The sequence below is a fragment of the Elgaria multicarinata genome, chromosome 16 (genome assembly GCF_023053635.1).
Source record: "Elgaria multicarinata webbii isolate HBS135686 ecotype San Diego chromosome 16, rElgMul1.1.pri, whole genome shotgun sequence".
In the NCBI taxonomy this organism is placed as follows: Eukaryota; Metazoa; Chordata; class Lepidosauria; order Squamata; family Anguidae; genus Elgaria; species Elgaria multicarinata.
This window is the reverse complement of record NC_086186.1, coordinates 23674357-23687015: the sequence shown is the minus strand read 5'-3', so window position 1 is coordinate 23687015 and position 12659 is coordinate 23674357. Positions and strand designations below refer to the sequence as shown.

General features: G+C 42.6%; 1 protein-coding gene across 1 annotated transcript in view; it reads right to left on the bottom strand.

Moving 5' to 3' along the window:
* LOC134409442 (protein FAM169B-like) overlaps positions 1-12659 on the bottom strand; it is a 77918-nt gene that overhangs the window by 26243 nt on the left and 39016 nt on the right. The window contains exon 4 of the mRNA XM_063142165.1: positions 4130-4215. Coding sequence (XP_062998235.1) covers positions 4130-4215 — 86 coding nt within the window. The remainder of the gene's footprint in view (positions 1-4129; positions 4216-12659) is intronic.

Here is a 12659-nt window from a genome sequence, read left to right as displayed (position 1 = left end):
GTAATTAATACGATTGCAAAACAGGTAAGATTATTATAGGGAAAACAGGAAGCATTCAACTGCTAGAGGAGGTGAAAGGAAGAACCAACACACAATGCAAAATCATCTGCCCCACAGTTATGCGATTCCTGCACAGAATAGGTTTATAGTGTCTGATCAGTTGGAGAATTTGTAAAACAAAGAGATAAGCGCACCCTTTTATCAAACTTCCAAAAGCATCAAAATTAAGAGATGGCATGGGAGGCATTTTAGATCAGAGAAATCTCTTAAAGCATGAAGAACTCAATAAAACAAAGCCAATATATGTTTAAATGATCCGAGACAGAAGGCATTTGCAAATGGACGTGTAAGTAAGACACTGTGCCAAAGGATAATAAGCTGGGCTCTTCCGAACAGATGGCCAATCATGCAGCACTAATAGTGCTGGGCTATTATTGCTAATGAAATAACTCCGTTATCTGATTGCCTCTTCTAGTACCTGTCAAAAGGGGCAAAGTGGACAGAAATGGAAAAGGAGAAACGAAACAGGGCTGTAGAACACTACTGGCTTTTATAACATTTGGAAGGTGGAGGTGTACACAGTAGGGAATAAAGTGAAAGTGCCCCTGGGAAAGCATTTAGAAAGGTGCAACCTAACAGGGTATGATGAGAGCCAGTGTGGTGTAGAGGCTAAAGTGTTGGACTGGGAGTCGGGAGGTCCGGGTTCTAGTCCCCACTGGGTGGCTTTGGGCCAGTCACACACTCTCAGCCCAACCCACCTCACAGGGTTGTTGTTGTGAGGATAAAATAGAGAGGAGGATTATGTTAGGGTGACCATATGAAAAGGAGGACAGGACTCCTGTATCTTTAACATTTCAGCAGGTGTCATTTGTATATATGGAGAACCTGGTGAAATTCCCTCTTCATCACACCAGTTAAAGCTGCAGGTGCCCTGCCTTCTTTTAAATCTGGTCACTGTAGTATAGCTCCTGCAGCATTAACTATGGTGATGAAGAGGGAATTTCACCAGGTTCTCCATATATACAAAGGACACCTGCTGAAATTCCCTTTTCTACGCAACTGTTAAAGATACAGGAGCCCTGTCCTCCTTTGCATAGGGTCACCCTACATAATGTATTTTTAATGCTTTTTAATCTTTGCGAACCGCCTGGAATTTCACCAGGTTCTCCATATATACAAAGGACACCTGCTGAAATTCGCTTTTCTATGCAACTGTTAAAGATACAGGAGCCTTGTCCTCCTTTTCACATGGTCACCCTAGATTATGTACGCCTCCTTGGGTTCCTTGGAGGAAAAAAGGCGGGATATAAATGCAATAATAAATAAATAAATGATGTCAAGGGAGCTGTACCCATGTTGTTGATTTTAATTTTTAGACGCCAATCTTCCTCCTTGTCAGACCAGCTCAGGGCCGAGCTACACGTGATGTGGGACATTCATGATCAGACCTCCTGACATCTTTTTTGTACCCAGGGATACTCCATTTGGATTAAATCCATGGAATGGGGAGAAGGGGAGAGTAATTCTTTCCTCAACTTAAATCCTCTCCCATCAAAACTGTTATTAGCTGTGGAAGGGAGAAAAAGCAAGGGTCCTCCCCCACTGTGTTTTATGGCAACTTGCAGGAGGACAATTTCAACTGGAGACATGGTGTAGCTGAAAGAGTAAAAGCTCTCCCCTCTTTATGGCTCCATTCAGAAGACACCTTAAACCATGGCTTTAACCATGGTGGTTAAGCCAGAAAGCTGGGCTATGTTCAGAAGACACCTTAAACCATGGCTTTAACCATGGTGAATAAAGCAAAAAGCCATGGTTTAAGGTGTCTTCTGAACACAGCCTGGCTTTCTAGCTTAATCACCATGGTTAAAGCCATGGTTTAAGGTGTCTTCTGAACACAGCCTGGCTTTCTAGCTTAATCACCATGGTTAAAGCCATGGTTTAAGGTGTCTTCTGAACACAGCCTGGCTTTCTAGCTTAATCACCACGGTTAAAGCCATGGTTTAAGGTGTCTTCTGAACACAGCCTGGCTTTCTAGCTTAATCACCATGGTTAAAGCTATGGTTTAAGGTGTCTTCTGAACACAGCCTGGCTTTCTAGCTTAATCACCATGGTTAAAGCTATGGTTTAAGGTGTCTTCTGAACACAGCCTGGCTTTCTAGCTTAATCACCATGGTTAAAGCCGTGGTTTAAGGTGTCTTCTGAACAGGCCCGAAGTATGCTAAATTACATCAGCCTCCTCCCTCCCACCCACCCCACTCCATTGTTTTAAGGCTAAAAATTATGTCAGGGAATCTAGGATCCGCTGCATCACCTGTACTTTCACACCTGTATCTGTTTCCCATTCAGGTACAGCCCACGGCCAGTTCTGCTTAAGCTTTAAGAGTTATAGCATCAGGTTCCTTCAGACAACTTTTTGAATCAAGAGCTGTATGGTTGTATCATGTGATGCTGTATGGAGTCAGAGATCATTTTAAAATAAAAGTTTGCTTGTCCTCACACTGAAGAGCAAAATAATGAAAAGTGTATCTACAAGTCTGAATCAGTAGTAGGAGATGAATCAACTATACTCAATAAGGCTCTGAGTTACTCAATAAGGCATGCTATTTATTTTTCTGAAGCCACTGTCTCCCTATACTAGATGTAAATATCAAAGGTGGCCTTTCCTTCTATCAAATTTTGGTAGTTTCTGTTTCTTAAACTCTTGATTTCTGCATTGAGCAGGGGGTTGGACTCGATGGCCTTGTAGGTCCCTTCCAACGCCGCTATTCTATGATTCTATGATTTACCATATACTCCTTCAATATCTCAAAAGGATGCCTATCTTAGATCCAACTCACCACTGACTGACAACCACATTTTGTAACCTGGTGAATGGTTAGCACAGTTCCAGGAAGGGTCCCTCCTGACTTTCTCCCCATGTCTAGAAAAAGGCAGGGGGTTCCAATTTTGAGCAGAGGAGCAGCTATGGGAAAGGGCTGGTTTGCTCTCCCCCCCCCACCCATTTGGCGGGGGAAGGGCAGCCCCAAAACTGATGCCAGTACTTTTTCTTCACCATGGCTAATAGCCTGTGCAGGTAGAAAAGGTTAAGCACATGTTCCCCCAATCACTATATGTAAATTCCACTAGATAGTGTTGTTTTATTGAGTTGAATGGAAGATGCAGAGACAGAAAGTATTCAATCCATGTAATTGAGCCTATTGCAATCCCAGAATGAAAACGGAAGCAGAAAGCAGCCGGGGGTGGGTGGGTTGTTTGGTTGTTTATTTGTTTGTTTTTAAAAGTAGAGAACCTCCAAGTTAAAATCCAAAGCAGATCTCCCATGTTCCATATAGCAGTAGGGGCACTGCTAAGCCTGGACATGGCACTATAGCCCCAAATCTATTCCTCGGGGCCCGGATCTATTACCGAAAGCTCTGAGTTTCCACTGGTGCCAGTGGAAGGTGTGTGTTTTCCTCAGCTTAACCCTATCCATGCACATGTTAATTTTCAAGGGGGACTGCAGCTGGGTATGGAAGAGTCAACTCTCCTCCCCTTCCCACATGCTGCAACATCACCCCTGCAACACACACTCAAATCTCCCCTACAAAGCCATTAAACCAAAAGAATAACTGTGTCCATTTTTTGGAAAGATCTGGGTCGGGGTACACATTATTTTAATATTTTTATTATTATTATTGGAGATGATTTGGATGAGAAATCAATTTGACTGCCTTTGACATCTGTGAAATTTAAATAATCCTGGTAATTATTTCTAAATTTGATATATATTAGCATAGGGAGATTTGTGTCCCTGAGTCTTTTAAGTGCCTAGCAACGCCAGTGTGTACTGAAAACTCACAACAGTGATCCTTTAGTTGAGATTTCAGAGCCGAGAGTAGGGAATATTACTCCCTACTCTGTAATATTCCAAATTCTCTGAAAACCTAAATATTTAAAATAAATGTATTATGCAAATCAAGTCAAGTATATGTTTATATTTTATATAATCTATTCCATACATATATTTGGAGGGGGCTTTTTATTTTTTTGGCACTAAGCATCACCAGTTCTGTTTAAAAAAAAAAACACAGCATAAATCATTGAGGCTTAATGGCTGACAGAGATAAATAGCTTAAAGTAACATCTTCACCTGTATCAGACCCTCTCGGGAAGGATCAGCCGTTTTCACTGCATCTTCAACAAGCCACCAGGAGTTGTGCAAATAAATTGCTAAAACTAAAGAAGAATAAAACAAAGGACTTCCATTTAAAACAGTGTGCGACAATGACACCAAGGGTTCATATAGATTTTCAGTGCTATTATTGTCTCCTTTTCCCAAACACTTTATACACACATCTATGTTTTGCCTTTCCGTCACTAGCAAACCTTCCCCCACCCCCCGCAGAGTTTTCGGCAGAATTAACAGATCTCAAAGAAGCAACCAAGCTACCAACACACCTGATCATGTTGGAAAGTCCCTAGGTGTGCACACAGATGCACTCTTGGGCAAATCTAGTTCATTGAAATTGAGCTACTAGGAAAATCATCATTATCATCATCATTTTTCTGTGGAATTGTTACCATAGTCCAGAAATACTACCAAATCACTTTCGTTTTCTCTCTCTCACACACACACACACTTACAAATACAAATAAACAGTTATATTTATTTGTTTGTTTATTACATTCCCATACCGCTTAATAGACAAAGCTCTTTGGGGTAGTTCTACTTACATAGTAAGGGCTAATTCACAGGGCTAAGTGGCCTCCATGGCCCAGTGGATAAGAAGAAGGAGCAAGGGAGACAGGTGCAGGTAAAGGGAACACCACGGATGACTCCAGGTGGGCTGCCATGAGTCTTCTTCATTTTTTTCCTCTTCCCTCCCCACCTCCTTTTCCTTGTGTGTTGTGCATTTTTTAAGGTTGTAAGCCTGAGGGCAGGGGCTGTCTTCTTTGCTGATTGATTGTAAGCTGAACTGGGAGCTTTTTTTTGGCTGAGGAGTGGGATAAAAATACTAATACTAATAACAATTTGTAGCTTAATGCTCTTACAGTAACTTAGGTGTAGGAGATGCATTTTAGAATGGGGGGAAAACAGCAGAAAAACTGGGAAACCATAGAACAGTGGTTGGTGGAAGGAAAGAGGTGGGGGCAGGGAAAGGAAAATGGCAATTTGGGGAACTTCAAAGGCAAGATTGGGGTTCCACGTATGCCAGGTTTGGCCCCCAAGCCTGAGGTTGTACAGCCCTGCTTTAGGGCTGTTAGGTCATCACCAACACCTTGAAAAGAACTCAGAGCACTGTAGGGAGACAATGTGGACGTACGTGTGTGTGTGTGTGTTCTTATTTATTTATTTATTTACAATATTTATATACCACTCGATTATCTAACACAGATTCCAGAGCACTGGACATAGGTATAAACAGTAAAAGAAAGATTTAAAAAGCAAATTAAAATTGTTCAATTTAAAAACAAAGGAACCAGGGAAAAAACCATTGGCTGGTCAGTTGAGGAAGGCTTCTCGAAACAGAGTTGTTTTCAAGAGGCGCCGGAAGCAACCTAGTGTTGACGCCTGCCTGACCTCCTGGGGCAAAGAGATCCACAGAGAAGGGGCCACTACACTAAAGGCTCCTCTCCTGGTGGATTCCAATCGGGGCACAGGTCCACATGTTCTTGAGTTTCACTTCAAATCAAAGAATATTTCCACAAAGGAAACAGAATGGCGTGCACTGAAAAAAAGATCTATGCTACCAAGAAAAACAACAACAGCTACACAACATTTACTCTGTGTGTGTGTGTGTGTGTGTGTGTGTGTGTGTGTTTGCGGAGGTGTGGTGGGGGAGGATTTATGTACGTGAAATGGTGCATTTCAAGGGCTGTCATCAATTACCTACTCTGGCTCCAGGGTACTACAAACGTTTCTATTGTACACAGACAAGTTTTGTTTCTCTTCACTAGCTCCCAAAGGAGCTTGAAGGGGGAAGAGCTATTGCTTCGTTAACCTATACTTTAAAGGAATTATTAAGGCATGTTCCAAAATGTGGCATGTGCGCATTGTGAAAGAGCAGCAAAGGGAAGCTGCAGGTGCATGATTACGCTATGGCTAATTCATTGCATATTCCACACACCCTTGCATAGGAGTTTCATGTGCTTTTTTTACGATGCATGAGCAGCCTACAAAAACTCAACCTCCCTCCCCATGCTACATTCAAGTGCAATTAAGCGCTACTTCATTACACAATCAAGAAATATGCGATAAGCAAACAACACAAACTAAACATAAGGGGGGGGGAGCCCAACATCCGTGGGAGAGGCTTCCATTTAATAGCAAGCTGGAATTGGCAGTATGCACCTTTTACACACACACACACAATTTAAAGGAGCAGAGAGAAAGTAGTGCAGTAAAACTGACATAGCAGCTGTCACATCATATTACTTAGGGGGGATCTACACTACTGCTTTAAAGCACTTTATAACAGTTTTCACAACTGTTGGGGCCCAGGACACACTGCATACACACGTTTCAAAACGTTTTCAAAGCGCTTTAAAGCGCTTTAAAGCGCTTTAAAAGCAGTAATGTAGATCCCCCCCCTAGATTATCCTGCCTACTCATAACCCTTCCCTTAAAGAGGGGAAAAAGTCTTCTCTATATCCCGTATGAAGGCACATTCACTGTTTATATAATATACTGTTTCTACTAGCTTTTAAAGAGAACATGTTGGAAACGTTCTTCGCTTACAATCAAATTGGTAGAAATCATTTTGAACGCAAAGAAGGCTTGCCACGCAAATGTGATGCTCAGTAGTCTTACAACAGCGGTGTGTTTTTCATCAACCTCAGTATTACGTAGCTCCCAGATTGAGGACTGCCTCACACATGTACAGGACGTGTACATGCACCAAATGATGTAAATTGTGAATGAAGCAAATATGTATTTGCAATAGTCACGCAGGTATACATATCAGCCAGGAATAGCAACAGACATACAAAGCCGCTGAATGTAGTGAACTCATCTTTATTATGCAACCAAAATAGGTGCCCAAGTCTTTGAATTTCCTCCGTTGCAAGCCTGCCATTAAGGCAGGAGCAGGATTATTATGGGAAGGAGGCACATGGGAACGCCCCCCTCAAATGCACAATCCTCCCCATGTAAATTATGAACATACCAGCCCACCTAAAGCTGATTGGCAGTTGTGGGCAGAGCAATGTATTTATTTATTAAAACATTTATATCCTGCCCTATAACACAAGGATCTCAGGGCGACGTACAGATAAAATCATACACATAAAATAAAATAAATATACAATTCTAAAAAAAATCAAACCATTAATATGTTAAAACCAATATGAAATTTTAAAACAATAAAATCCAATTAAAACAGGACAGTGTGCAGGCTGGTGGATTTAGCATCAACGGCTTTGTTAAAAAAAAAAAAAGTCTTAACCTGGCGCCGAAATGAAGCCAGTGCCGGCGCCAGGCGGGCCTCCAGGGGAAGGGCATTCCACAGCCAGGGTGCGACCACAGAGAAAGCCCTCTCCCATGTCCCACCATAGTGTCTATCTTGCATTGGTGGGGCACGGGGAAGGGCTCCTCTGACAGATCTCAGTTCTCGGGCAGGCAGATATAGGGAGAGGCGCTCCCTCAAGTATCGAGGTCCCAAGCCGTTTAGGGCTTTAAACGTCATTACCAACACCTTGAATTCCAACCGGAAATGTAATGGCAGCCAGTGCAATTCCTTTAAGACCAGTGTTAAATGGGGGGGCAGGGCGCAAGGGTGACTCTCCCCCTCCCACACACACACTCTTCATCACAATTGTGCTCCCCCAGCTGCCTCATGGGAGAAGGCAGCATGTGTGGAGGAGCAAACACCAGGGGTCACCATCACCCCCGTTGGTATTACACACTTCCCCAGCCCAACTGATTGGCACTAGGGGAAGCAGCAGCCAGCTGGGTACCAAGGAGGATGGGGATCTCAGCTTGCAAGCAGAAAAGCTTTAAACCTCCTCATCCCTACACATAGAGATGGAGACGTTGTGAGGGAGGGGAAAGGTTTGTGTTGTGTGTATGTGAGAAAGGGGGGGGCACACCTGGCCGTGTCCACCAACACTTCTGGCCACACCCATTACTAAAAATTCCCTCCCCCAATCTGCTTGCATTAACCCAGGGCCTTTGTATGAAAGACATATGCTCTACCACTGAGCTGAAACTCTTCCACGGTTTAGTAATCCCTGCTCAGTGGCAAACCTAGGTTTGTTCATACATATTGGGCAGATGGTTATTACTTAAGTCACCATGGTCTGCAGCATATGCCAGTTGCCCACTAGCACCTGTTCCATAACCCAATCCCCACTCATAGATTGATGACAACCATACCCAGCAAGGGTGGGTTGTTAACAAGCTACCCAGAACCTCTGGGGCCGTTTTAGGGTTGTGGGTGGTTTGTTCTCCATGCCGTCCTCACCAAGTTCAGAGGACACAGCAACCTACGAGCTGGGGCTGAGTAACGGAACAAGCACCCAGCACTTCCCTCAAACCAGGGTAGCTTACCTAAGCCACCATGCCTGAGAATTACTGTGCAAACCAGGTCATTGTATGAAGACCTCACAAAAGACAACTAGCTATGAAAGCTTGAACAGCTGGAAGGAGGTGCTAACTTTCATAGAATCCTAGAATAGTAGAGTTGGAAGGGACCTATAAGGCCATCAAGTCTAACCCCCTGCTTAATGCAGGAATCCACCTTAAAGAATCCCTGACAGATGGTTGTCCAGGTGCCTCTTGAATGCCTCTAGTGTGGGAGAGCCCACGACTTCCCTAGGTCACTGGTTCCATTGTCGTACTGCTCTTTGCATGTATATATTCTGCATCCATTTTCCATTAATAAACTGTCATCTTTTTGCACAAGTGGCTTGTTTCATCTTGATAACCAAAAGAACCTGATTGGCATAACCAGAACCCAAACTCAACACAGCTCTTGATGTTGTGGGGAAGTCTCTGTTACAGAATATGGAGTTACAGCCCACACCAGAGGCCAAATCATCATGAATAACAGGGGGGTATTGTGTGCACATGGGGAGCATTTTTAAGGACCACTTGGACAGAAAACATTTGGGGACCTAGAATGCAGCTCAGGATAGGGCTGCTGTATCTTAGTCTGGTAACCAACCCATGCCCAATAGGTGAAGTATAGCAAGAGAGGGTGAAGTGGGTGAAACACACACATATACATATATATGCCCACACACAAACTGCAACAAGGTTTTAGTTTCTCACAGATCTTAGGAAAGGTAGATTCTGCCTTTCTTTCCCTTATTCAACCTTGGCCACAATGGCTTCAAAAGCAGCAGTGAAAAAGACAAACTTCTCTTACTTATTAAATGGATTGCAAACTTCTACACCTACTTTTATATTTCAGTAGAAAGCCATTATGACACATGGTGTTCCAGGGAACTTACAAGGGAAACTTTTTGTGACCAACGCTCATTAAAAAGTTGACTCTTCTTCATTACTACAGATTGATGTCAGGTAACAGCGTGTTCTTCTATTCCCCTCTGCACCTTATCATGAACCATTACCATACTGCAATCGTATTAAAGGAAGCTTAAGGGAGATGTCAATCTTAAGGTTGCTAGACATGGTGATTATAAAATAAATGGAGGAAGGCTGTAACTTTGGGCTCTCCATGTTCCTAAACTAACAAACCTTACAAAATGGGAAGTCACTAGATGGTTGAGAGAACTGTTAAGGAGCTTAGTAATAAAGAAGGCATTAAATTGGGCAGCAGTGGATTAAAATTCAAAAGTATGCATAAAACAGAAAGATAAAACACGGGGACCATAATGTTCTCTTGGATTTCTTAAACTGCATCCACAAGAAGAACTTATGAAAAAAAATTTAAAAAAGTAATTTCTCTGGAAATCATTTGTGGAGGAAAGTTTAAAATGATTTTTTTTAAAAAATGTTAGCGTAAGAATTGCTAGAGAAATTTCACAAGGTTCATGAATATGTATTAGAATGCATTCATTATAACCCCCCCGCCGCCCAAGTTTTGGTATAAATAGGAAACACATTTTTGAAGTATGTAGAGATGTATTGCCACGTTTCCATATATGAAAGCTAGTGAATTAAACCAAATTTTGGTTCATTGTAATTAACTTTTCATTTAAACACTCAGTAATGTTAAAGATGAAATAAAACAATTTATCCAAACCATCTCCGAGGGCACTGGGTCTAGCAGCAAGGATATTGGGGGGGGGGGGGGAGGGAGGTCCTCAAGCAAGGGAACTTCACCCTAACTTCTCCCATAAACTTTCTGCATGCACCAGGTTCCAGGTTCATCCCTGGCATCTTCAGGTACAGCTGGCAAAGACTCCAGTCTGAAGCCCTAGAAAGGTACCACTAGATCCATGTCACTTTCACATGTTTTTTACCCATAATTTTGTACTGATTCCGTATTAACCAGTGATTAAACAAAGAGAAAATGCTTTTCATAATATACATTTAAATGTGTATTTTCTCTCAAAATTAATGTTTAACATGTATTTTCTCTCAAAACATATACTATGAAAACATGCATTTAAACTGCCAAGAACTGTATTGTCACATTTAGAGAAATGGAAAATCCAGTGGGTTGTTATGTTCTGAGCCACACATCAGTCAGAGGGGGGTTGATCAGGGTGTTTTGCACAGGTACTTGCAGATATTGGACCTGTTCAGAAGACACTTTAAACCATGGCTTTAACCACGGTGGTTAAGCCAGAAAGCCAGGCTGTGTTCAGAAGATACCTTAAACCATGGCTTTAACCATGGTAGTTAAGCCAGAAAGCCAGGCTGTGTTCAGAAGACACCTTAAACCAAGGCTTTAACCACAGTGAATAAAGCAAAAGGCCTTATTCACCGTGGTTAAAGCGTGGTTTAAGGTGTCTTCTGAACAGGCCCACCTTAAACCATGGCTTTAACCACAGTGAATAAGGCTTTTTGCTTTATTCACCGTGGTTAAAGCCTTGGTTTAAGGTGTCTTTTGAACATAGCCTGGCTTTCTGGCTTAACCATGGTGGTTAAAGCCATGGTTTAAAGTGTCTTCTGAACAGGGCCACCGTATTCCTGATGCACCCCTAGCTGCAACCAGCCAGTGTAGATAATACTGAGCTAGATGAACCAATGGTCTCACTCGGTATACAGCAGCTTCCTATGATCCTATCCCCATTCATTTTCTGAATGGGGGGTAAGAAATTCTCGAATACTGGCGATAGGAGTTCTCAAGTATTTAGCATTACCTCAACCAAATGTGCGAGCCAACAAATAGGGGTGGCAATCCTATGCATGTTTAGACAGGAAAACTTCATTCTACCCTCAACATCCTTCCAGCCAGCCATGCTGACTGGGGCAAGCTGAGAATCGCAGGGCTTTTTTGGTCTAAATATGCATAAGACTGAGCCCTAAGAACAATGGGATAAAGGAGCCAGCTGGGTGAAGAAGCAGCTATGCAGGGGTTATAGGAGCTCAGCAAGTAAACTCAATGGGGTTTATAGGTTAGCACAATGACTCACCCCAAATAGTTTGACAGGGGATGAGATGTGCCTTGGAAATAAAGCCACCATGCTGGTTGCATATACCAAAGTGTAGTGAGGCATGGATTCTCACTGCTTTCTGCTAACGCAGGCATGGGGAACAACTTTTAGTCTGAGGCTGAACTTAGTTTCAAAGATGCTGTGAGGGGCCATCTTCCCTGCATTTGATGGGGCCAAAAGTAAAAGGGGTCAGCCCCAAAATCACCAGCATCATTTAGCTTAAAGCTCTTGCGTCCAGTAACTAAGCCTTAGAAGAGGCATTTCAAGTTTTCAACCCTTTTGAACGGGGCGAAATATCTGCACAAAACTCGTGAAACTACCCAAAGTTTGACGGTTGGATGAAAGGTACAGAGCCATCTGGGGAAGACTAGAGGGCTGGACTGGAAGGACCCCAGACCTGAGGTTCCCCACCACTGTGCTAATAGATATCATCCCAAGGGAAGTAGTAAAGATGCACCCAACATAGCCCATGCTAGAATTTCCAAATGCAGAAGGAACCACCACTGCCCAGTTTCCCTAAGCCTACGAATACTTTCCTCTTGGCCATGAATGGTGCCATTTTGACTACATAAGGAACGGCACTTAGGGAATTGAGTTCAAGATTAGTCTATATGATTGTGGTCCTGACTGAATCCTAAGTTTCTGCACGAGCCATATGTTGGAATTCACTCCTCCTCTCTTCAGAATACCAAACGGTGGCCATTTAAATCAGATTTTTCTCAACTGGTGTCCTCCAGAGCCTGTACCAATGCCTTGGAATAGGGCCTTCTCTGCTGTGGCACCCTGGCTATGGAATGAGCTCCCTAAGGAGGTCTGCCAGGCACCTACACTATATTCTTTTAGACGCCAGGTGAAGACCTTTTTATTCTCTCAGTATCTTAACTGTCTATAAATTAATTTTAACTTTGCTGTTTTAAATTTGTATTTTAAATTTGTGTTTTTGCACTTCTGCTGATTTTATCCTGGTTGTACTTTTATATTGCTTTTAATATCATGTTTTTATACTGTTGTTTTATATTTTGAATGGTTTTAACTTTTGTGAACCGCCCAGAGACCTTTGGCTAATTGGGCGGTATAGAAATGCAATAAATAAATAAATAAATAGGGCATAT